This window comes from Mesoplodon mirus (genome assembly GCF_964341445.2).
Source record: "Mesoplodon mirus genome assembly, chromosome: 1".
Taxonomy (NCBI): domain Eukaryota; kingdom Metazoa; phylum Chordata; class Mammalia; order Artiodactyla; family Ziphiidae; genus Mesoplodon; species Mesoplodon mirus.
In genome coordinates, this window is record NC_138976.1 from 21970742 (window position 1) to 21997252 (window position 26511).

At 48.5% G+C, this 26511-nt stretch overlaps 2 protein-coding genes across 2 annotated transcripts in view; both read left to right on the top strand.

Moving 5' to 3' along the window:
- Positions 1-2526: 2526 nt before the first annotated feature.
- LOC309801737 (uncharacterized protein) overlaps positions 2527-26511 on the top strand; it is a 99816-nt gene continuing 75831 nt past the window's right edge. The window contains 1 exon segment of the mRNA XM_082616629.1: positions 2527-2572. The gene's annotated coding sequence lies outside the window, so the exon portion shown is untranslated.
- On the top strand, positions 18186-20408 carry SPAAR (small regulatory polypeptide of amino acid response). Its single transcript, XM_082645125.1, has 2 exons — positions 18186-18392; positions 18877-20408. Exon 2 carries the CDS (start codon positions 19215-19217, stop codon positions 19440-19442), a length of 228 nt encoding a protein of 75 aa, XP_082501251.1. The 5' UTR covers positions 18186-18392; positions 18877-19214; the 3' UTR covers positions 19443-20408.

Below are 26511 nucleotides of genomic sequence, written 5' to 3' on the forward strand. Positions count from 1 at the left end.
TCCACAAGTTTTAATATATACTATTTTTGTTTTTGTCTGGTTCTAAATAATTTCTAATTTTCACTATTATTATTTCTAGTTATTATAGAAGTATATTTCTTAATTTCCGGAAGTTTTTTGATAAATCTTCTAATTTTTAAAATTGATCTCAGCTTGATTCTAATTTAATTTCATTATAGTCAGCAAATGTGGTGTATATGATATATGTTACTTAAAATTTTTTGAGATTTGCTTTATGACCCACTCTCTGGACATTTTTAGTAAATATTATCTGTGTGCTTGAAAATAATGTGTCTTCTCTGTTGAGGGCAGTGTTTCTATATATGTCCATTTTATCAAGTTTTATAATTACTTTGTTCAAATCTAAATCCTTATGGATTGTTTTGTCTGCTTCATTTCTCACTTACTTAAAGATATGTGCTAGAATCTTTCTGTTTATTATGAATTTATCAAATTCTGCTTACAGTTCTATAAATTTTTGCTTTATATATTTTGAGACTATATTGTTAGGTACATATAAGAGTAGAATTGGTATATCCTTCTGATGAAAATAATCTTTTATGTGTATATAGAGATCTTCTTTATCTCTAGTAATCCTTTTTGCTTTAAAATTTTACTTTTCTATTATTTATTTATTTAAAAAATAAATTTATATTTATTTATTTATGGCCGTGTTGGGTCTTTGTTGCTGTGCATGGGCTTTCTCTAGTTGTGGCAAGTGGGGGCTACTCTTCATTGTGGTGCACAGGCTTCTCATTGTGGTGGCTTCTCTTGTTTCAGAGCACGGGCTCTAGGCGCATGGGCTTCAGTAGTTTTGGCACGAGGGCTCAGTAGTTGTGGCTAACAGACTCTAGAGAGCAGGTTCAGTAGTTGTGGCACACGGGCTTAGTTGCTCCGTGGCATATGGGATCTCCTGGACCAGGGCTTGAACCCATGTCCCCTGCATTGGCAGGCAGATTCTTACACTGTGCCACCAGGGAAGTCCTACTTTTCTATTATTAATATTATTATACCATCTTTCTTTTGCTTAGCATTTAAAAAAATATTATTTATTTATTCATTTTTTATTTTGGGCTGTGTTGGGTCTTCGTTGCTGTGTGCGGGCATTCTCTAGCTGCGGCGAGTGGGGGCTACTCTTTGTTGTGGTGTGGGCTTCTTATTGTGGTGGCTTCTCTTGTTATGGAGCATGGGCTCTAGGTACGCAGGCTTCAGTAGTTGTGTCATGTGGGCTCAGTAGTTGTGGCTCGCAGGCTTAGTTGCTCCGCGGCATGTGGGATCTTTCCTGACCAGGGCTCGAACCCCTGTCCCCTGCACTGGCAGGTGGATTCTTAACTACTGCACCACCAGGGAAGACCTTGCTTAGCATTTGATTGACATATCTTTTTATATCCTTTGCTTTCAACTTTTCTATAACCTTTTTTTAGACTTTTATAGTAAATAGTATTACTATACATAGCTTTAAAATTAAAAAAAAAATGGGCAGGAAGGAAGAGAAATGAAGCCCAAGGGCGATAACTTCAAGTATCTAGTTGCCAGGGGCTCATGACATCAGGCCTTGAGACAGGGAATCAATCTCAAAACATCCCACTCCACCCTATCCCTGACCCTAATCCTTCTCTCTTTCTCAGGAACCTCATTTCATGAGTCACTCCTCTCCCCTTGTGACTCCCCTGAGAACATAAAGCTTAATCTTCTTGTATCTTTAAAATAAAACCTTCTTTGACATAATTTCCTCCTCCAGCTGCTGCCTCATCTCTCTCCTCCCTTCACTGACAAGTTTCTCAAAAAGTTATTCTTGCCTGTTCTTCCACTCAGTGGCTCATTCCAGATACCTGGGAGTTATACTTGGCTCCTCCTTCTCCTTAATTCTCCTCATCAAAAAGTTAGAATGTCCTCTTAATTCCATCTCAAAAATATACTTTAAATCTGTTCCACCTGTTCCTCTCCCTGATACTGCCTTGATGCAGGCACCCATCATCTCTTGCCTGGGCTTTTGTACCTTCTTCTAAGAAGGGATTTCTGAACCTCTCATAAGGTGGCTTTGATTCCCCCTCTCCCTCTGAACCCTTACACCTTTACCTATTCCTCAACTAAGGCCTTCTGAGGTCTGTGGAATGTTGACATTCCATGTCCTTCAACTTGAGGTATGTGGGATACCCATCCACACTCCCCATCTCCCGTAGCTCCAGCCCCTAAGATCGGACCAAAGGGATGACTCATTTTCACTGGGCACCATTCCCAGAAATGCTCTGTTCCTGTGGCATTTAGGGCCTGATGCTGGAGGGTGGTGCCCTGAGCTCTGGAGACAGGCTCTCAGAAGGCTGATTAGGCTAGGCTAATTGAACACTGCTGTTGGCAGTCTTTATAGCCAGACAGGTTTCCTGCTGGGAGCCAAGCCCTTGGGTGTCCCTGACTGTCCCAGCTGTTTTTCTACCCTTAAGGAGATATGAATTGGATTATGTGATTCAGTACCCCAAGAAGTTCCTTGTTCTTGCCTCCACAGAAATAATGGTGCTGCCTTCTCTGGGTTGGAGAACAGGCCTCAAAGTCCTCATCCAGAAGACAGAAACAGGTGTGTCATTCTTTCTCTACTTTTGGGTTTCTCAACAGGTCCCCTACTCGTGTTTTGGACAGGAAAATTCTTCCTGGACTACCCCTGTCATTGTGGGATGTTTACCATCCCTGGATCTTGCAAGTGAAGTGCTGATCCCTCTCCCCAATCAACCTGACAAACTCAAAGACCCCCACATATTTCCAAATGTTCTCCAGGAAGATTCTATCCCCAGGTCTAATCCAAAAGGTACCAAGTGGATACCTACAAGCAAGGAATTCACTGAGATTCCTAAGATGCTGAAATCCTCTGATGTTTTCAGATCTGTCTTGGCTTGTCCCCAGGACCTAGACCTTCAGCTCTCTGAGGCTGTGAGTGTGTTTGATTCAGCACAGGGCTTAGTCCAGAGCAGGTGTGAGTGAACAAAGGACCAGGACTGGTGGTGACTGGATGCTCTAGAGGGCTCTGTCCAGTAGAAACATAACTCAAGCTGGGTATGTAATTTAAATGTGTAGCAGGATAAAAAATGTAAAAAGAAGCAGGTGAAATTAATTTCAAGAATGTATTTTATTTAACCCAATATATCAAAATGATCGTTTCGACATGTAAAAAAGATAAAAATGAATAATGAGATATTTTCCATTCTTTTGTGTACTAAGTTTTTGACATCTAAATTACACATACAGAACCTCTCAACTCAGACTAGCCACAGTTTATGTGCTCAGTAGCCATGTGACTAAGTAGCTACCATATGGGACAGCACTAGAAAACTCTATTCTCCTACTGCCCCCCAACTATTGCTTAATTTCCCCTGCTTCCAACATTTTTGTGTGTGTGTGAAAAATTTCGAACACGTAGAAAGGCTGAAAAAATTGTAGAGTAAATAGCCATGTACTTAAAATCTAGTGTCCACAGTTGTTAACCATTCCCTACATTTGCTTTATCACACATCAATCCATCTATCCAACCATCTTATTTTTTGATTATTGCCTATTTTTTCCCCCTTGGCTACACCACGTGGGATTGAACCCGTGCCCCCTGCAGTGGAAGTGTGGAGTCTTAACAACTGTACCACCAGGGAAGTCCCGATTATTGCCTACTTTTAAGAAGACCTTTTGATTGACTGATTGATTGGTTCAGGATAGGTTGGAAAGCCACTCAGGAACCTATTATGTCTTTGAACATTTCACTACAAAAGCCTGACTAGGAGCTTTTCAAATTTTTAGGGCGAAGGTCCTTGAAAGACTCTTCCTTTTTTCTCTCCATCATCCTCTCATGTCCTCCTTTTCCTTTCCTGTGGATTCTCAGAGGTATGATTTCTGTTTCTGAGGGAGACATCATGCCTTCATGGGTTCCATCTCTCAGTCTAGCAGAGTGTTGCCAGAGGTTGAGGTGGGCTTTCGGGTCAGACAGGCCTGGGCTTGATTCTGGCTCCACCACTTCCTAGCTATGTGACCCACAGCAAGTGTGTTAACTCTGTAAGCCTCATATATAATGTGGGGATAATGGAGTTTTTGTGAGGTTTAGGTGAGGTAAGTTTGTAAAGTGTAAGTATTGTAGCAGTTATTAAAATAGTAGCTTGGGGAGGAAAGGGAAAGGAGTTTATTGCTTATGAATGACCCTCTCCTTTGCACTTTTCTGGGGCCTTGAGAACACTTAGGTTCCAGAATTTACCAGGTACATGGTAATCGCTTATACTTCTGTCTCCCATCCAAGGTAACAAGCTCCTAGAGGACAAGGACTGTGTCTTTCTTCTCCCTAGCCTCAGCACCAAACACAGGGCCTGGTTAAATAGATGTTAGTTAGGGACTTCCCTGGTGGTCCAGTGGTTAAGAATCCATCTTGCAATGCAGGGGATGCTGGTTTGATCCCTGGTTGGGGAACTAAGATCCCACATACTACGGGGCAACTAAGGCCCTGCGCCACAACTAGAGAGAAGCCTACATGCCGCAACGAAAGATCCCTCTTGCCGCAACTAAGACCCGTCGCAGCCAATAACTGAATAAATAGTTTTGAAAAAAGATGTTAAATAGATGACTATAATTCTACGTGTCACAATTACAGTAGTTCCCCCCTGCCCCAATCTGTGGTGTTCCTTTCTGCAGTTTCAGTTACCTGTGGTCAACCGAGGTCCAAAAATATTAAATGGCAAGTTCCAGAAATAATTCATATGTTTTAAATTGCATGCTGTTCTGAGTTAAGATGATGAAATCTTGTACTCTCCAGCTCCGTCCTGCCAGAACCACTAGGCATTTAGTGGCCGTCTAGGCTATCAGATTGAATGTCAGGGGATGGCAGTGCTTGTGATTAAGTAACACTTATTTTACTTAATAATGGCCTCAAAGTGCAAGAGTAGTGATGCTGGCAATTCAGATGTACCAAAGAGAAACCATAAAGTGCTTCCTTTAAGTGAAAAGGTGAAAGTTCTTCTTAATAAAGAAAGAAAAAAATCGTATGCTGAGGTTGCTGAGATCTATGACATGGATGAATTTTATGTCTGTGAAATTGTGAAGAAAGAAAAAGAAATCACCTGGAGCAGATGATCCTCCCTCTGACGTATTGTCAGGTCAGTGGTAGCCTTACGCTACATCACAATACCTGCGTCATTCATCTCACTTCATCTCATCATGTAGGCATTGTGTCATCTCCCATCATCACAAGAAGATGGGTGAGTGCAGAACAATAAGACATTTTGAGAGAGAGGGAGAGAGAGGGAGCACATTCACATAACTTTTATTACAGTATATTGTTATAGTTGTTCTATTTTATTATTAGCTATTGTTAATCCCTTACTGTGCCTAATTTATGAATTAAACTTTATCATAGGTATAAATGTTTAGGAGAAAACATAGTCTATATAGGGTTCAGTACTATCCATGGTTTCAGGCATCTGCTGGGGGTCTTAGAACATATCCTCCTCGTGGATGGTCGGGGAGGGACTACTGAAAGCGTGGACACTTATCAGTCAAATCCATTTCACCTGCCTTCACTAAGCAAGGTCATTTAAGGACTTGCACGTTCTCCAGGCAGCAAATTGCCTAAACAAGATGTTTGCCTGAGTTGTTTTCCAGGAACTTGAAGTCAGCTGTGCCTAGTTCAAGCTGAGCCAGTTAAGACTGGGTAGGACCACTGACCCTCCAACTGGGTGTCTGTTCAGTGACCTTTTGACGTCAGAGGGCTGAAAACTCCACCCTTAGATCGTGCTAAGCATCTCCATTTTTGACCGTGCAGAACCTGTAGCTTAGTTATGCTTGAGCAGAATGATGATGACCACACCTTTTCCCAATCACCTTTCCCTGCGTTCGCCATGCTCCCCACGCCCCCTTAGCCTCAGACCACCCTGCTGCTTTATTCTTTATCCCATAAATACCCCGAGCCCTTTGCCTTCTGGGAGGCACACCTGAGACTTGTTCTCTGGTCTCCTTGCTTGGCTGCCTTGTAAACAAACCACTCGTTGCTGCAAATCTCGGCATCTCAGCATTTTCACTTGCTGCACGTTGGGCAAAACAAACCTGGTTCGGTAATACTATTGTTTTTCTGTTTTTTAAGAATAGAAATGTATTCTCTCACAGTTCTGGAGGCTGGGAGTTCAAAATTAAAGTGACAGCACGGCTGAGCTCCCTCTGAAACCTGTAGAGGAGAATCCACCTTGCCTCTCCCGCTTCTGGTGGCTGGTTGGTGATCCGTGGTGTTCCTCGGCTCACGGTGTAGCACGTGTCTCTGCCTCCCTGGTCACAGGGTGTTCATCTCTGTGTCTCTTTTGCTCGTATAAAGACACCAGTCATATTGGGTTAATGGCCCACCCTTCTCCAGGATAATCTCATCTTTGCTAATTATATCTGCCATGACCCTGTTTCTTCCTTTCTTTTTTTAAAAAAGTATGAGTGAGGAAGCACTACTTTATTTTTATTTTTTGGCTGTGCCACTCAGCTTATGGGATTTTAGTTCCCTGACCAGGGATCGAACCCAGGCCTTCGACAGTGAGAGTGAGAAATCCTGACTGCCGGGGAATTCCTGATCCTATTTCCAAATAAGGTCACATTCTGAGGTACTGTGGGTTAGGGCTCCAACATATCATCTTTGAGGGACACAGTTCAACCCATAACACTCAGGGTTGCTTCCTAGTCCTCTGTCAGTTCCCTTAGCCCTGCCCCTAGCTCTTCAAAGTATCTTTTCATTGAAACTTCTTCAATTACCCCTTTCTGTATGCTCTGAAGTGGATCTTTGCTCTGACCCTTACAAGCTGTGTGATCTTGGGTAAGACACTTAACCTCTCTGAGCCATGGTTTCTTCACCTCTAAAGTGGAAATAATTTTCATACCCGCTTTATCTACTTTACTGTGTTGCTGAAAGCTCTTTATAAACCAAAAAGGCCCATAGCACTGACTGGGGTCATAATCATCCTGTGTGTGTTGCAAGATACAGTTGGGAAAGGGCTGTATCTAGACCAGAGAGACCCAACCCCCGGGCTGCGGACCAGTACCGGTCCATGACCTGTTAGGAACCAGGCCTCAGAGCAGGAGGTTGAGTGGTGGGCAGGTGAGCGAGCGAAGCTGCGTGTGCCGCTCCCCATGCTCCCCACTGCTGGCATCACCACCTGAACCATCCACCCCCACACCGCGTCCGTGGAAAAACTGTCTTCCACAAAACCGGTCCCTGGTGCCCAAAAGGTTGGGGAGCACTGGTCTAGACTGTTCTCTTTGATCTAAACCAAACCTAGTACCACATGCCAATACATGCCAAATAAACCCTTCTTAATGTTGTCAGTGATGTATCTCGTGCATCCTGGCCTGGCCTTGAGAGGATGAACACTGAACTGCGTCTCAGAATACAATTTATCCTGGGCCATTTTTTAAAATTTCTGATACTTTATTTTAAATTTTTTTAATTTTAATTTTTTGTTGAGGTATACTTGTACAATATTATATGTTTCAGGTGTACAACATAGTGATTCACAATTTTTAAAGGTTGCTACTGTATCTTTATTTTTTTTAAAGAATTGAACCACCTCTTTTTAAAAAATATTAATTAATTAATTAATTAAGGCTGCGCCGGGTCTTAGTTATGGCACGCGGGATCTTCGTTGCAGCATGCATACAGGATCTAGTTCCCCAACCAGGGATCGAACCCAGGCCCCCTGCACTGGGAGCGTGGAATCTTACCCACTGGACCACCAAGGAAGTTCCCCTAATGTATCTTTAGATAGTCATTTCAGAAAGTTAGAGCTTTGGAAAGGCAGAGAGGAAAGAACCTGAGATTCAATGTCTCCAATCTTTCCCTCATTGTGCATAAGGGGAAACTGAGACGCAAGAAAATTTACTATGTTGACTTACATATGCACATCTAAAAGCCCGTGGACACGCTATTTGGGGGGTTGGGGTGGGGAAAAGCTCCCTTTGTATTAATGAGCTCCCACACACCCCTGAGGATAGCCAATTTGGTACACTTCTTCCACTTTTGGGCATCTTTAAGCTGACACCAATCGAGTTTATGATTCTGGAGTCTGGCTGCCCTCATCTTTGGTGAATGAGGTGGGTCACTTGGCCAGGATTCAGAACTATTCTGTTTGGGTGGGCTCGGTTTCTGAATACTTTTCAAAAGCTATAACTTTTGTTGCTTTCATTATTCTACAAGTAACATGTTTATGGCTGAAATTTTAAAAATATAGGTTGCCAAAAATAAAAGTTGATCCCCTATAACCCTATCAGAGGGGAGCACTGTTATGACACTGGGAGCAACTCAGCCCTTTGCCTGTGTGTGTTTACAGTTGTAACGTGAACATTCCCAGCACTAACTGCCCCGAATGCACAAATGGGGTCACAGTTTCATGAATTCCCAGATTTTACAGCCCATATTTCCCATCCAAATAACATCAGTGTCTCAGTTTATCCATCTGACCCATCCTTCTGCAGTCTATTCATTTGTTTTGGGAGTTCCCCAGGGGCTGCCTCACAAATTCCATACTTCTTTCCTCTTTCTTCTCTATCCTTTCTCCTTTCCATCATCACGTGGGGCCAGAAGAGACCAGGCTTCCCCTGGCCCTGGATATCATGGCCTTTATCTTCCTGAGAGCTTCAAACCTCTGCTACTCAGCTGTCACCAGTGGGACGGAGTGGCTTTCTGCATTATGAGGTAACTCCACGGGCTGCGTCCTCAGCTTGGTTCTCCATTCAGTATTAAGTCCCCTACGCATGAACGAGTTCCGTTCCGAGAGCACATTTGTAAGTCCAATTTTTTGTAAGTCCAACAGAGTTAGCCTAGTTAGCTAGTACAAATCAGCTATATAGGACTGTACTGTAATAGGTTTATAATACTTTTCACGCAAATAATATGTAAAAAACAAACAAAAAAATAAAGAACTTTTTTTTTTTTTTTTTTTTTTTCCCAGTACGCGGGCCTCTCACTGTTGTGGCCTCTCCTGTTGCGGAGCACAGGCTCCGGACACGCAGGCTCCGGACGCGCAGGCTCAGCGGCCATGGCTCCGGGCCCAGCCGCTCCGCAGCATGTGGGATCTTCCCGGACCGGGGCACGAACCCGTGTCCTCTGCATCGGCAGGCAGACTCCCAACCACTGCACCACCAGGGAGGCCCTAAAGAACATTTTTAATCTTACAGTACTGTACCTTGAAAAGTAGAGTAGTACAGTACAAGAGCTGGCATACAGAGGCTGGCATTGAGTAAACCGGCAAGAAGAGTTACTGACTGGAGGAGGGAGAGGAGGTGGGAGATGGTAGGGCTGAAGGATCGTCAGCAATAGGAGACGGAGGGCAAGCTGCAATTTCACTCATGCCTGACATTGATGGAACGTACGTTCGCATCTTTGAAATTTCACAACTTGAAGTTTCATATGTAGGGGACTTACTGTATGTTGAAAGGGGGAGAAAAAAGGATTTAGAAGATCCTCTCAGGAAAACAGCTTGACTTGCAAGACAAAAGCCTACTTTAAGTGTCAAAGATTGCATAGTAGCTCCTCTTTGTACTCTTTCTGTAATAATTCAAATCTCTCTCCAGATGGATGCCCTAGATGAACTAGGAAGAAGCTCACATATTTAGAAAGGCAAAATAAAACAGCGTGTTAATACTTTGCGAAAATTACCTTTATCACATTTAACAATAAATTCAACAGATGCCTGTAAATATTGATCACGTGATTAGTATTCACTGAGCTTTGCACGACTTATGATAGGTGCTCTTCCTGGTCAGACACACATGCGTCATTCCAGTTACTCAGGTTTTCCTTCATGGCCCTCAGCAACATGGTGTCTTTTTTCTGCCCATTAGTACCCTTGTTTATGCCTCGACATTTTATAATTTTTGTTGCCAATTTTACTGATATATTTATTCTATTATGTTTTTGAATTTGTTATTGCTATTACATAGGAAAGTCACTGCTTTTTATATTTTTATTTAAAATTTTTCTTCACTGAACTCTTGTTAGTGTGAATAGTTTTCCAGCATATTCTTTTAAGTTTTCTAGATATGCAATTATTGGGTTAGTCAAAAGGTTCGTTTGGTTTTTTCCATATGATGGCTCTAGTAGCACTTTGTTGCCTCTAACTTCATTCAAAACAATTTTGTTAGATTGTATTGTGACAGCTGTCATATCAGCGTGCATTTTAAAAAAACTTATCAAAATTGGTGAATTTTTGTGCAACCATTTTAATATTGAAAATGGAAGAAAACAACATTTTTGGCATATTATGCTTTATTAGTTCAAGAAAGGGAAAAGTGCCACTGAAATGCAGAAAAAAATTTTGTGCAGTGTATGGAGAAGGTGCTGTGACTGATCAAATGTGTCCAAAGTGGTTTGCAAAGTTTCGTGCTGGAGATTTCTCGCTGGATGATGCTCCATGGTCGGGTAGACCAGTTGAAGTTGATAGTGATCAAATTGAGATATTAACTGAGAACAATTAGTGTTATACCATGCAGGAGGTAGCCAACACACTCAAAATATCCAAATCAAATGTTGAAAATCGTTTGCACCAGCTTGGCTATGTTAATCCGTTTGAGGTTTGGGTTCCACATAAATTAAGCAAAATGAACCTTCTTTTTGTTTTTTTAAAATCCACCTGTTTTATTTATTTATTTGTTTGTTTGTTTTCACATCTTTGTTGGATTATAAATGCTTTAAAATGTTGTGTTAGTTTCTGCTGTACAACAAAGTGAATCAGCGATATGTATACATATATCCCCATATCCCCTCCCTCTTGAGCCTCCCTCCCACCCTTCCTATCCCATCCCTCTAGGTCGTCACAAAGCATCGAGTTATCTCCCTGTGCTATGCAGCAGTTTCCCACTAGCTAGCTATTTTACATTTGGTGGTGTATATATGTCAGTGCTACTCTCTCACTTCATCCCAGCTTCCCGTTCCCTCCTGTGCTCGCAAGTCCATTCTCTATGTCTGAGTCTTTATTCCTGTCCTGTCACTAGGTTCATCAGTACTGCTTTTTAAAATTCCATATATATGTGTTAGCATACGGTATTTCTTTTTCTCTTTCTCACTTACTTCACTCTGTATGACAGACTCTATGTCCATCCACCTCACTACAGATAACTTGATTTCATTTCTTTTTATGGCTGAGTAATATTCCATTGTATATACGTGCCACATCTTGTTTATCCATTCATCTGTCGATGGACACTTAGGTTGCTTCCATGTCCTGGCTCTTGTAAATAGAGCTGCAATGAACATTGTGGTACATGTCTCTTTTTGAATTATGGTTTTCTCAGGGTATGTGCCAAGTAGCAGGATTGCTGGGTCATATGGTAGTTCTATTTTTAGTTTTTTAAGGAATCTCCATACTGTCTGTATAAATTTACATTCACATCAACAGTGCAGGAGGGTTCCCTTTTCTCCACACCCTCTCCAGCATTTTTTGTTTCTAGATTTTTTTATTTTTATTTTTTTGTGGTACACGGGCCTCTCACTGTTGTGGCCTCTCCCGTTGCGGAGCACAGGCTCCGGACGCGCAGGCTCAGCGGCCATGGCTCACGGGCCCAGTTGCTCCGCAGCATGTGGAATCTTCCCGGACTGGGACCCGAACCCGTGTCCCCTGCATCGACAGGCGGACTCTCAACCACTGCGCCACCAGGGAAGCCCTGGGGAGCTATAACTTTTGACAGGTCCGATTACAAAACTGATTTATTTACAGTGTCACCGCTAGGTGGTGCCACCAATTAGTGAAAACAATGGTTGCTGTCATGGGACAACTGAAAACCATTTGCAGCCCGTACAAGCACAAGTTTGTGAGCTTGTAGGGAACTTGTGTGCACTTGTGTATAAGTGTGTGCACACACAACTCTTGGTGCATGAGTTTTCTCTCAGTGCAATGTTGGTTTACAAGGGTACACATGTGTGCAAGTCCATGCAGAGGCCTGTGCACCCTGGAGGGCATGGGCATGAAGCTAATGATATGAACTCCAAAAGTCTTGACCCATCAGCCGTATGTATTGTCTGGAACTCTGGCCCCTCATCTTGGAAGGCTGCTTGTGGAGCATGCAGAAGCCCCGACCCTAAGGGAGAAATACAGTGACAACGCCACAGGACAGCTTTTCTGAGGCAGGGAATCCCTAGACACAGCCACACGTCCTCTAAGGTCATCAGTCCTGCAAGCCCTCCAAGGAGGTCTCAGTCACTTGTGATGTCCTGGAGGACCGTGGTCTCAACACCTTCCCGAGTGCCCAAAGCTTCAAATCAAATGCCTACCTTGGGATTGTATCTTCTGTCCAGATGGGGAGTGACTCTGCACTTAAGAAAATAAATGTGTGTGTATGTGTGTGTAGGATGGGGGAGCTCCCCCAATTCCATGCTCCCCCCAAAGTCATCCAAATCCGCACACCCTTTCCCTGTTATCTCTGTGGACGGTCCTCAGCTGATCTCAGCTCTCACTCTGGAGCCCCCCTCATTCCAGGAATCGTGCTGTCTTGACTATTTGCTGTCTAGAATAGCCCACAAAGCTGGGGTACCTTAGGCAAGTCCCCTCCCTCAGTTTCTCTGGCTCTCAGTGAGGGCTGGGTCTGTGTGATTCCAAGAGGCCCTTAGTGCTAACTGGAGTTCTTCCAGTTGCAGGGCCTTGCCCCCCTCCCGTGGCTGCTGTGGGGTGGGAGTCTCCTTGGAGAAGTTCCCAAGAAGGAGAAAGTTCTGTTTGGCTTCCTCCTCCTTCCAGCACACTTCCCTCCTTAACAGGCCCCCAGGGAAGGCAGCTGGGCTCGCAGGCCTCTAGAAGCCGCAGGAGGGAGTTCTCACTTGAGCATCATTAAAAGTACAAGTGGCTTCCTCCCTCCATGTCCCCCACCCCAGGGTGAAAGCCCCAGGACTCATTAGACCCGCTGCCCCCAGAGCCCAATTTGGTTGAAGGGAATGCTTGGCTTTTCCATCCAGAGGAGCTTTGCCCTAAGGGTTTGGGGCTTCCCTGAGAGAGCTCATCTCAGATTGAGGTCAGAGAGGGAAGGTCCCCAGAAGTCACCTCTTGCCCTGGCACTTTTCCAGTGGAGGAAACAGCCTGCAGGGGAGGGGCTTGTCCAAGGTCCCACAGAGGTGGGCTCACTGTGGAGGGCCCCCGGGCGTCCGTGGTCTCGGGATGGAGATGCAGAGCTGGGTCTTTGGGGAGGCCCTGCAGCGTGTGAGGAAGAGCTATGAGAACAGTCCAACAAGCCCACAGCAGAAGGGGCTGCCCAGGGAGATAGTGGGCACCCATCCCTGGACGTGTGGGTGGGACGGGTAAGTGCTTGTCTAGATGAACAGAGGATTCAGGACCAGGAGGGGGAGAGGGATCCGAAACTGCTCAGGTCCTGCCTCCTCTGTAAATTCTCCCCCAGGCAGGAATGGCGTGTCACAATTGCTGGGCAGGGAGGCTGGGGTGGAGCGAGGGCCTGCCATTTATGGCCAGTGGAGCCTGTTGGTTGGAAGCCAGGAGGCTGGCACTGGGGCCTCTCTGACCTCAGCGGCCTCCTCCCTGCCTCCTGCAGCCCTGGGCTAACACCCAGACCCTCTTAGCTCCCAGATCCAGCAGGACTGAGGATGCAGAGACCGTTGTTCAGCTTCCCTGGATGATAAAACCCTGCCTGTGGGGCCTGCCTGAGCTCCTGAAGTGTGGGACAATTGCACGATAGAACCTGACTAGTCCAGGAGGCCTCTGTGGGCTGCAGGACAGGGAGCCGCAGACTCTCAGATGGCATGAGGTCTCCCAAGTCAACTGGTCCAAACTCCACTGCCTTAATATCATTGGCAAACGTGTCAGGATCTGGTTTAAGTGCCTTATAAATCTTAACTCCTTGAATCCTCAGAAAACCCTATGAGGAAATATGCTCTAATGAGCCATTTTACAGATGAGGAAACTGAGGCACGGAGAGTTTAGGAAACTTGTGCACAATCACAGGGCAAGTGAGTCATGTGGTTCGAGAACCCATGTGCTGTGCTCTCTCTAAGAGAGGAGGAAGCCCAGGGAGAGGACAGAGCTGGCCCAGTCACTTGGCCTAACAGCAGGACTGGGGGCCTAGACTCTTATCTCCAGCCTCCGGCCTCTCCCCACCCCGCAGCCCCTCCTTTCAGCTCCTCTGTCCCAACCAAGCCTCGCTGTGGGCCTCCCCAGAGCTAACAGCGGCCAGGCCTCCCCTTGGCTGGCAGCTCCAGCCCAGAGAGGCTGCACCCGCATTCCCTGGCTGCTCTCCAGCCCACAGGAGCTGAGAAAACAAAGTCCAGTGACTGTGAGGGCTGAGCAGAGGCTGCCGAAGGGGAGGAAGCAGCGAGGAGCCACCGAGCGGAGGCTGCTGTCAACTCCCAGATGCTGGGCCTCCTGGGGAGCACGACCCTCGTGGGCTTGATCATAGGCGCTGCTGTGGCTATTCTGCTGCTGCTGCTGCTGGCCGCCTGCTTGTACTGTAGACAGGAGGAGCCTGACGTGGAGAGGAACCACCCTGCTGCAAGGAGAAACCGAGTCCGGTGGGCCCAGCCTCCGATCTCCTCAGGCCGGGGCCACCTGGGACGCTTGCACCATTTCCGTTATTCTGGCCGTGTGCTTCACATGCCCCATGCGACCCTCCATCACCACCATCACCTCACCCACCACCATGCCCACCGTGCCCACCACGCCCACCAGGCCCAGCGAGGCCGCCGCTGATGCCTGAATGGCAGCCTGCCCCACCATCACCAGGATGCGGGGACCCCGAGGTTCCCGTGCAGAAGGGCACCTCTCAGCGGTGAACGTCGGGACCTGCTTGGGCTTCATTCGCCTACTGTGCCCCGCCGGTGTGCTACGGAGGCGGAGAACTGAAGAGCACCAGGGGTGGCCCTGCGCACACCGGAGGGTGATGGGGCTGAGAGCAGGGGTGGTGGTGGTCCTTCGGGGGCGGACGCCACCTTATGACTGTAAGTCCCAACGGGCACCAGAAGTGACGGCCAGTCTGGTGCAGGTGCACAGGGGTGTGGGGATGCACAGAAGGTGTACCCTGCTCTCTCCGAACAGCCAGGCCTCTGGCCAGGGCGGTAGCTGGGAGGCGCCCTGGTAACGCCCTTTCATTTGCAGAAGGCAGTTTGAGGCTGCACAGTCAAGTCAATGGTGCCTTAATACAAGAAAATAAAAACCACTAAGAAGCTTTTGTGAAGAGGCTCTTGATTGTAACTCAAGTGGGAGGGAGGGAGCGGCCAGCCCTGTGTCTGCCTCGCCCTGGACCTTCCTCTCCAGTGGGAACGAGTGCCTGGTGCGGGCCCTGCAGCGGGGGTGATTGGGCGGCTCTGCAGGGCTCCGAGGACAGTAGGTGAGAAGGCCTGGGGCCTGAGCTCTGATGAGGGGGAGGTTAGGGTTTGCAGGCAGCCCTGCCCAGACAGGGCTCAGAGAGAGGAGGAGCGAGGCCGTCCAGGCTGGCCCCTGGGCTCTACCTCCAGGGCTCTCTTCAGTCCTTCTCTAGGGCAGACTGCGCTCTGGAACTGCAGAAGCCCCCTTGCATGAGCTGTGCTGAATTAATGTTTCTTTGGTAACTGGGTCAGGGTTTCTTATCCAGGCCTTGAGTCTCCAGCCAGCCTGACCCCTCCCATGCTTGGGTGTAGCTGGCGCTGTGTCTGGGAGGGAGGGTGTGGTGCTGGGTGGCCTTGGGGGAGTGCTCACCTCAAGGGAGTCTCAGTTTCCTCTTCCCTAAAATGGGATAGATGACAGAAACTTCTTGCCAAAGCCTGGAGGCCTGTTCCCAAATACCCCAGAACAGCTGATGGAATTCCAAAGTGAGGAAGGAAATCTTGAACTGAGGCCTTCCCTGAGGAAGGAAGTCCTGTGAGCCAGGGTGGGAAGTGGAGGGGGAGAGGCTTGGGGGCCAGGCCAGGTGGTGGGGAGGGGCTGGAGAACAGGCCAGAAAGTCCGGGGCCTGATGACTGACTCACTGGAACAGAATGTCCTGTTTCTTTTCTATTTCCTGGTGGATTCCGTGTGAGGGCTGGGATAGGAAGGGGTGGAAGGGGGAGAGGGAGGCCAGTTCACACTGAGAGCTGGACTAGACGGCAGGCTTGGGAAAGTGGATCAGGGTCTACGGTGCCTTTTGAACCCGCCTCCCCTCGCCTTCCCCTACGGCTGCCCTTAGCTCATCCCCATCCTGGACTCCTGCCGCAGGCCCTCCGGGATGCCTACCTCCAGCCCTGCCCCTTTGTGAAGCGTCCCCACACTGTAGCCTCCTCACTGCCCTTGGAACAAAGTCTCTGCCTCCTGGTTGGCCATTCAAGGCCCCCTGGTCTGTTTCGTGCCTACCCGTGTTCCTTTTGTCCTATCCGCACTGCTGCACCTTCCCTTCTCTGTGTCTTTGCCCAAGATGAATCTGTTACTCACTCCTATGGGTTTCCAATGTATTATTATTGTTGTTGTTATTGTTATTTCTGTTGGCACACTGAACACACTCTCTTTCCCTAGAGATTTACGGCAAGATTCAAAGGCCCCTGCCTTCATGGGTCTGAGAACTCTTTGAGGGCTCCCCACCGCCCAGGGTGGGACCAGTCCACACAACAGATGCTCAGGAAGGATTCCCAGAGCCTCATGCTCTCTAGGAAAGTAAATGTGCTTGGAATAACCACTGCCAGAAGCTTGGGGCTTCAGGGACACCAGGTATAGCAGTAGGACCCTGCAAGGATTAGGCTGTTGAGCTCCTGGGGCCTTGCTGAGGGAGCTTGTGTTCCTACCCTATCTCCCCAGTGTTGGGGGTGTGTGGAGGTCTGTAGCCTGCTAGCTTGGACCATGCCCCCCATCCCTCTGCAGAGCCCCATGTCAGCCTTGGCTGGCCTGTCTTTCCTAAGTGTGGCTTCGAGCATCCTCTGGGAGAACCAGGATGCCTGCCATCATCTTTTCCCTTGTTAATATAAGTGGGATGTATGGGGGACTTCCCTGGTGGTCCAGTGGTTAAGACTCTGAGCTTCCACTGTAAGGGGTGCAGGTTCGATCACTAGTGGGGGAATTAATATACCACATGCCACGTGGTAAGGCCAAAAGAAAAAAAATATGTATATATGTATATGGAATGTACGGGGCGTGGTCTTTCTTCTGACCAGTAGACAGTGATGGATGCTGGGAGGACAGATGTGTGTCTAAGTGGTAGACATCTTTGGGAGCCCCATTGCGTCTGGGGCTCATAGGCAGGGACTGTCTATCATAGGATTACAAAAGTCACAAGAAGAGAAAATACCTGGAATAAATCCTTAGGACAAGCAGTTCCCCTGGTGCCCTCCATCTCCCAAACTGACTAATTGATTTTGGTAATTCAGTCTGAAACCACAGGCCCCACAGATTGGTTTATCATGTTTCCTGTCTCCTGCTTCTGGTCGCCCCAGCTAATACAAATAATTCAGTGTCCAGCTTTCTGTCATAGCCCCCGCTGGCTCTGGGCTCCCCCTCTGTGTGGGTGTCCGGTCATCTTAGAAAAGGGAAGAGAGAGAATTTAGCAGGGTATCATTTACTCCGAATTGTCACTCTCCCATTCTGTGTGTAGGCAGTTTCCTACAACTAGTGCCAAAGAAAGTTCACTGGGCCTTGGAGAAATTGAAAAGGACCCCGGCTGTGTGACCCTGGGCTAGGCCTTGGCCCTCTCTGGGCCTTTGCACTCTGATCAGTAAAACTGTAGAAGGAGGCACTTGCTCTGTGGACTGGTGGTACCTAGAGAGAGCATTGAACTAAGAGGAAAGGGAGGAAGCCCCTCCTAGACTATTTGGTACTCTAATTATCACTACTAACTAGCAGTAGGCCTTGGGCAGGGCATTTAACCTCTGTGACTATGGGCACTGTTATCTCTGAAATGGAGATAATATCACTTCACAATGTTGCTGGAACCATGATACTAGACAGTACCTGACTGTGTCTAGTACCTGGAATTATTGTTTCTCACAATACCTTTTCTCCAAGGTTGGGTAAAGTGAGGCTAATAACCCAGTCTACTTTCCGGAAGTGGTGGTGGTCTCAGGAGGTGTTGGCTGTGGAAGGGCTGTGACCGAGTGACAGTCAGGATGGAGCCCCTTCTTGCAGACTTACTCGTGGCCTGGGCCTGGCTCACCCCCTCCCCTGAGCCGGTGAAGTGGAGACCCTGGCAGGGAGCAGGGCTGGAGTGGCATGGGTGTGCATGGGGGTTGAGGTGGGGTGAGTGCAGTCACCAAGGGAGCCGGCAGCTGTGCGGGTCCTGGGCCCTCACTCACAATTGGAGGAAGGAATGCAGGAAGTGCTCACAGCCGCTCAGACATCTCAGAGCCTCGTCCCAGGCAGGACCAAGGCTGCGGTACCCTGGGAATGAGTGTGCCATGGCCTGGCCCCTGGGGTGGCCACCGGGCCAGGAGCCCACGGCACTGCGTACAGCTAGAGCTGTCCCTCGCGGAGCCCAGGGTAAGTTTTCACGGCATGAGCAGGCAGCGAGGAGGGCTGCGGGGAGGCTGGAGCAGAAGCCTGGGGAGAGGGACTAAGGAGCCCACAGTAGTTACTGAAGGGCTCAGATATCCCGCCGGGAGCATGACCTGCCTTATCTCAACAGCACTCTCCCAGCCCGTGCAGAAAAGGAGGTCAAATGAAAGGGCACTTGTTTCCCAGCAGCACTCCCTGCATCTGGCCCAGAGCTGCTGTTGCCTCCTCCCCACTTTCGTCCCTGCCCCCAGCACAGGGCCAGGGGTTCGAGAGGCAGCAGATAGGCTGATTCAAGGACTGGCCCAAGGTTCCTGCAGGGGAGGAGCCTGGGCTCATCTCGGATCCACAGGATGGGGAGTATTTTGTCTTTTGTCTGAGTGTAAAAACACTCGTGAACTCCATATGCGTCATCAGAGGGCCGGGTTAGTGAGGCTCCCTCTGAGCAAAGTCTTCTGCCTTCTCCTTCCAGCCCTCTGCATCCAGGGAGTCTTGAGCTCACATCTTTCAGGACAGCACTTCTTCCAGAGCTGCCAGGGGAGTTGCCCATGGCTCTTAGAAACCTGGCCTGAGGCTTAGAAAACAGTGACAGAGACCCCCTGAGGTCGGAGTAGAGCCATGTGGGGCACCCAACGGCCCAGAGGGGGCACCAGCCAGGGCCTCAGACCGGTATCTTCTTAGAAGACCACCGGAAGAGGAGCTGGAGGAGCAAGGGTACCTGCCATCACCAAGAGCCCCTCGCTTTGGATGGGGAGCTAAGGTCCGAGACGCATCCCGGGTTGCTTAGTGGGTCAGTGGCCAAACGGGGCCATGGAAACGGCAGTGATTGGAATGGTGGCCGTGCTATTTGTGGTCACTGTGGCCATCACCTGCATCCTCTGCTGTTTCAGCTGTGACTCAAGGACCCAGGATTCTCAGGGGGACCCACGCCCCAGCTTCACAGTGGCCACGTTTCGCCAGGAGGCTTCTCTCTCCATGGGGCCAGGTCACCATGCCCAGCCAGTGGCGGGTGTCCGGGACTTCTGGACTTTCATGTGAGACCTACCAGCCCCCAGGATTTGCTCTGCTGGTGGTCAGACTCATCTACCCCCCAGCAAGCCTTCTCTGATGACCCACTCCATCAAGCCTGTCATTCCTGTCCTTCCCTGCCTGTATCCAGAAAACTCCCTGTCCCATCCCATCCCAGCTTGCCATGGCCTCCAGTCTGGGAGATCCATGGTGATGGGACCAGGTGGGAGTCAGCTCTGACCCCTGAGAGCTCAGCTGGACCCAACCCACAGGATGGGGCATAGGAGAGGTCCGGAGCTTGAGTGACCGGGCAGAGTTGGGTGGCATGGTGGGCCAGCTCTTCTGAGCTTCACGGTGAACTGAAATATCACTGGACTTTATTGTGAACAGAGTGTTGGTTAACTCAAGTTATCCCAGGATGCCTATGAAACTGGTTCTATTGCCACCAGAGGAAGCAGCGCCCTCAGTGGACAGTTTTACAAACCACTTCTTATCTGTTCCTCTAATTGAGTCATTTTGCTACTTGCCTGTGCATATCCTGCAGAGCCCACCCCTGAGATCTGCCTCCTACCCGTTACCCGAAATCAGCCCTGAAATTCTGAAACCAAAGGGCTGCTTCCTGGGAACTGGCTATTTATTTTATAATTGAAAATGCATATCCTTTTATGGGTCTCCCAAGAATCAGGGTTGGGGAATCACAAAAGGAAACAGAAGAGAAAAATAGAGTCACAGAAAGTACAAGATGTTTTATTAACAGGAAAGCCAGAAAGAAGACTTTGAAACATATTTTGAATGAGACTTTATTACTATATTCTTATAGGTCACTTCTATTCTTAGAGACTTTAAGTGACTTGGGTCACTCAGGAATGACAGAAAAATGATAGAACTCCAAATGACAGAACTGAAAGTTAATTTCGAATAAGTTAAAATGTTATGTTATATTGACAGTATGTAACAAAGCTCTTGTTTGCATCACAAATAAATAGATGTTCAGTTTTTTTTTTTTTTTTTTTGCGGTACGTACGCGGCCTCTCACTGTTGTGGCCTCTCCCGTTGCGGAGCACAGGCTCCAGACGCGCAGGCTCAGCGGCCACGGCTCACGGGCCCAGCCGTTCCACGGCATGTGGGATCTTCCCGGACCAGGGCACGAACCCGTGTCCCATGCATCGGCAGGCGGACTCTCAACCACTGCGCCACCAGGGAAGCCCAGATGTTCAGTTTTTATTTATAGAAAATCTGTTTTCTCTGTACCCATGAAACAAATGCCAGGCCATATTTAGCATATGGTTTGAAGGGTGCAGAATTCTGAGTCTCCTGACTCATGTCTCCAGCCAGCCCTGAAGGAATGACTCTCCCAGGACCTGCCTGTTGAAGGGGGCAGGACTGACCTTGAGAGGAGGTCTGGCCTCTGAGGGTGCCCGGATGGGCCACTCTGGCCACGTGGCTGCCATAGGAAGGACTCTGCGCCAAGGAGGAGCAGCTAGAGAAGGGGCAGGAAGGTGGGGAGCGAGGGGGGCAGAGAAGTGTGGAGTAGGGTTACCCGATTTAGCAAATAAAAATACAGGACATCCAGTTAATTCTCATTTCAGGTAGACAACAAATAATTTTTGGTATACATAGGTCCCATGCAGTATTTGGGACACACTTATACTAAAACATTACTCGTTGTCTATGTGAAGTTCAAATTGAACTGGGTGTCTGGTATTTTTTCGGACAACCCTACGAGGGAGGGAGTGGTTCTCAGAGAGGGCGGGTCAGTTGGTTGAAAGCATCAGGGGGGCCAGCGAAGGTGAGCACCCAGAAGAGACCTTGGGTTAGGCAACGTGACAGTTGACAATGACCTTGGCGAGAACGGTTTGAGAGGAGTGAAGGGGGCTGTGTGCTTGTGCGTGGGCGCGTGCGTGCGCAGGGGCGGTGGAGGCAGTGGGAGCTGAGTCAGCAGGAGATCACAGCTGAAGATAATCTGAAGGGAGGCAGGGCGATGTATGGTGGCCAGAGGGAGAGTTTACTACTGGTCTTTATTTTATTTTATTTTTGCGGTACGTGGGCCTCTCACTGTTGTGGCCTCTCCCGTTGCGGAGCACAGGCTCCGGACGCGCAGGCTCAGCGGCCATGGCTCATGGGCCCAGCCGCTCCGTGGCATGTGGGATCTTCCCGGACCGGGGCACGAACCCGTGTCCCCTGCATCGGCAGGCAGACTCTCAACCACTGCGCCACCAGGGAAGCCCCTACTACTGGTCTTTTTAAGAAGGGGAGGGAGGTTGAGCATATGGAAGGCCCGAAGGAGAAGGATTGCAGAGGGAGACACTGACAGTCGCCAACGAGGAAGGGACCCACGGAAGGGTGGGGCTGGGAGCTGGAGCACGCGGAGGGGGTCCGAGGGGTCAGGTCTGGATGGCAGGTGGGGGGCAGGGCAATGCTGCTGGGAAAGATGCTTGAGGACATGGGTAGATGCTCATGTTGTGTGTGGGGCGCGTGGGGAAGGAGGGAGATGAGGGCATCATGCCAGATAGTCTGTTTTCTTGGTGAAGCAGGAGCAGCTGCTCAGAGATGGGTCTAGGGGAGCTGGGGTCAAGGAGAGCCTGGAATGATGCCCCAGAGAAGGGAGGAGCAGCTCCTACAGTCCTGCTTTTCTTACGTGTGTGGAGTGTGTGGGGGCGAGAATGTGTGTGGTTTGGGTGCGGTGCGTGCGTGTGGCATCTGTGTGTGTGCGTTGTATGGTGTGAGTGTGTATGTTGTCAGGCGTGTTTGTGAGCATGCCGTGGTGTGTGTTGGCCTGACGTTCTCCTGCCATTCCTCCCAGTGCAGCCCATTGTGTAAGAAGAGGGAGGGGTTCTCTAACAGGCCAGCACGGAGCCCCTCTATCCCCAAGGGAGGAGGTGGCAGTGTAAGGACAGAGGCTAAGGCTGGCACCAGGAGGCTGGCAAAGCCGGGAGTGTTTACTTGGTGGCGGTGAGGGAAGAGGCTGCTCCAGGTCACCTGGAAGTCTGGGTGGAGCTGCACTTGAACCCCCAATCTCTCAGTCTCCAAATGCAGCATTCTCTCTGTTCATTCTGCTGATACTAGTTCTTACTTATTGGACTCCTACTGTGTGCCAGGCACTATGCTTTCTGCGTTTCATCTTGTCTTTGCTCACAGCGACCCCCTCATCTCCATTTTACAGTCGAGGGACCTGAGCCCCCGCTGTGGGTCACTCTGGGCCAATGCGTCCCAGAGCTGCTAGAACCTGCAGACACAAAGTGAACCTGCCCTTTTCCTCTGTAAATGGGGGCTGCAAGTCTCAGCCGACCCATTTCATATCTTCAGGATGAAGGAAAGGCTGGAGCACCAGGGATCTGATTTGCCCTGGGTCTCCCTGTACAAGAGCCTTGCTCACACGTGACCCACCTGGATCTGTCTTTGAAGAAGGAAGAGGTCTTTGCCATATACAGTTCGAACAGGCAGCCCAGGAAACCTCACCCCAGATAACTCTGCCAAGGGTTGGACTGCTGGGTTAACAGACCTCAGCCCTGGGCTGCCCAGCCAAGGCCTCCCTGCAGAGGTATGGACTGTGCCTCTCCACGCCCAGGTCCACCCCAGGACAAAGGGGAGGGAGAACCCTGCTCCGCTCTGCCCAGCTCTGTCCCAGTGCTGCCCCCGCCACTCACTGGCTGGGCCTCAGCCTGGTGCAGAGGAGGTGAGAATCCTGCCCCCTTGTCTAGAGGCCATGTGAGGGAGGGAAGAGCCTGGAAACCCAGCTGTCAGGAGCCCCTGCCCCTCCGCCTGCCCTTCCTCCACCCTCCTGACCCTGCAAGCAGCTTGGTGTTTCTCTCTGGGACAGGCTGGATTCTGGAATCAGGAGACCCTGAAATAACATGTTTTCCGGAAAAGTACCTTCCTTAAAGGAAACCACTTGTTCCAAGGAGTTGAAAAGGGCCATTGTGCTCTGCCAGTCCCCGCTCCCCTCAGGACAGGACACTTGAAAAGACACACACTGCTATACACACACACACACACACACACACACACACACATGCATTCATCCAGTGCATTTGTAAGAGTGAAAGGAGCAGACTAAACACCAATCAGAGGGGGGCCGGGCAAATCCTAGCAGAGACACAACATGACACTAGGCAGGTGTAAAAACAATGAGGTAAATTTAAACTCATTACCATGAAAGGGCATTTATCATATATCAGTAAGTAAAAAGTAGAGGGAATTGGAGAACTATAAACGTGCCCTGTGGTAAAATTCTATTTCTGTTAAAATACACTTAGATGCATAGAAGAGGTTGTGGAGAGCTACATGCCCAGGTGTTATGTAGTGATTGTCTCCAGGTGGGCGGGGTGTTTGTGTGTTTCATGTTTTCCCTTTTTGTTTATCTGTATTTCCTGTAATAAATGGTTTGCTTTTGGATAAGAGAAAGCAAGAAACTTACAAAGGAAAAGAACAAAATTAATTTTTCTAAGTTATAAAATGAACCAACTCCAATCTGAAGAAGAGACATAAAAACCCAGTCAAACACAGACGTAGAAATGGTGACAAATTCTCAGGACCGACAGACAGACACACACATATTCTGCGTAATTCACAAGGTTGAGGTAGAAAAGACTGAGGAGTTGGGGGATGGTTGCTAAGTTTCTAGGAAATGCTGGGATCTGGATGTGAGGGTGACTGCAGGGACTTCAGGGCCTGAGGGTTGTGTTTGGGTGGGTTGGGGAGGGTAGAAGGAGTGTCCTGGGACTCAGCCTAGCCTGAGGGAGAGGCTTAGCTAGATGCACCTACCTTCTGCGTCCTGAGAGAACATATGGATCCTCATCCCTGGTCCCCAGTTCAGGCAAGGCTGAGAAACCTGCCAGGGCATCTCCCACCTCTGCTGCCTCCTGCCTCCGCCTCGCACTGTTGTGGAGGGAGATAGCAGGGCCCACTGCTGGCAGGGGCTGCCCTGCCACCACTCATATTACACGGCAAAGGGAATTACAGTCGCTGATGGAATTCCACTGGCTCATCAATTGACCTTAAAATAAGATTATTCTGGATTGGGGCTTCCCTGGTGGCGCAGTGGTTAAGAATCCGCCTGTCAATGCAGGGGACACGGGTTCAAGCCCTGGTCCAGAAAGATCCCACATGCCGTGGAGCAACTGAGCCCGTGCGCCACAGCTACTGAGCCTGCACTCTAGAGCCCGTGAGCCACAACTACTGAGCCCACGTGCCACAACTGCTGAGCCCACGTGCTGCAACAACTGAGCCTGCATGCTGAGAGCCCATGTTCTGCAACAAGAGAAGCCACCACGATGAGAAGCCTGGGCACCACAACGAAGAGTAGCTCCCTCTCGCTGCAACTAGAGAAAGCCCGCGCGCAGTGATGAAGGCCCAACGCAGCCAAAAATAAATCAATAAATCAATAAATAAAAAGATTATTCTGGATTATCCAGATGGGTCCAATGTAATCAAAAGGGTCCTTAAATGTGAAAGAGGGAAGCATGAAAGTCAGGTCAGAGTGATGTGAAGGCCACCAGCTAAGAAATGAGGGCAACCTCTAGAAGATGGAAAGGAAAAGACAAGAAAACAGACCTAGTGTCTCCAGGTAGGAACTCAGCCCTCTGACATGAATCCCAGTGAGTCCCATCTTGGACTCTGGCTCCAGAACTGTAAGATAGTACCTTTGTATTGTTTTAAGCCACTAAGTTTGTGGTAATTTGTTACAGCAGCAGAGTATCCTTGGCTCCGCCATTAGTGCTCACCAAGGTTGGAATTTGCCCATCAGGAATCCCTTTCCTGTCTGTCTAGGAACATGGTAAGGTGGCATCTGAGGGGATGCAAGTATTAGAGCTGAAGAAGGCGGTTGGGCTCAGGGGATAGATGGGCTGGACTACTTTATAGAAAAAGATGGGAAGATAGAAATCATACTTCTCAGATGAGTAGGGTGAGAGTAACAACACGGTGACTGCCAGGCTGTGCTAGGTGTTATGCGACGTGTATCTCCAGCAATCCCAGTCCTATCCTGTGGAAACAGCCATACAAGCACGCAAGGGTGTTCTTGCAGTTTTATTTTTGATAGCAAAATATTATAAAGATCCAAGTACCATCAACAGAGAAATATATAAACAAATTGTGGTACAGCCACAAATGGAATAATAGTCATTACAAAAATGTACTGACTTGGAAACTGCCTACTAAAAATAGAGAAAGAAAAGTAAGTTACAGAATGGTCTTATAAGAAGAAAGGGGGAGCAAATAAACAAATATCCTTTCTTCCTAAGGAAAAAAAAGAACCAAAAAACTCCTAAATTACACTTATGTGTATGTGTTTGTATAAACATAGAGGAAAGTCTGGAAGGATATGATTACCACTAGGGATAGGCTCGGAGGGAGAAGGAAACACTGTTTTCTTTATATTCTTCTGCATCGTTTGAATATATTTTAACAAGAATTTGTTGCTTTTTATTCCATGTAACATTATTTTTTAAAAAGACAGTACAAAGGTTAAAAAGAGCAAACTTTACTATTACTGTTGTTATTTACAAAAAGAGCTCTCTGGGCAGAGGAATGCCAGAGGTCCACTTAGCAGGAACACTCTGGACACAGATGAACAAAATTGATTCCTTTTCCTGTGTGAGCTTAGCTGGGGAACGAGGTAACATGAATCCTGTGAGTGGAAAAGTGGAGTCATCCTAGCCTGCCTGGCCTTTTACAGATATGTGACCTGACGTTCTGTGAGGGACCTGACATTGCTCTAGACTGTATGGCAGTTCCAGACTGAAATACAACTTTCTGGCCCCCGTTTCAGTGAACTTGGAACTTCCTCAAAATTCAAACCCCCTTTTCATAATTCATAATTTTCATGTGAGGAATAAAAATGTCTGTGTTTTGCTGCCTGATCCCACTTTAAATCTGAGGTCTTGTTTATGTCTTGAAACCCCAGCTCTTAAAAGGAAGGGACACTGGCAGAGAGAGAGTCCTAGGAAAGTAGCCAGGGTGGGGCGTGGAGTCTGGGGTCCTTGCTCTTCCATCAGGCTCACAGCACAAGGGCTGGATCAGTTGTGTGGAAGTTCTCTGTCTGTCCAGCGCCTGAAACTCTACAAGGTGTCCCAGGTTTGCAAAGCTCTTCTGCAGCATC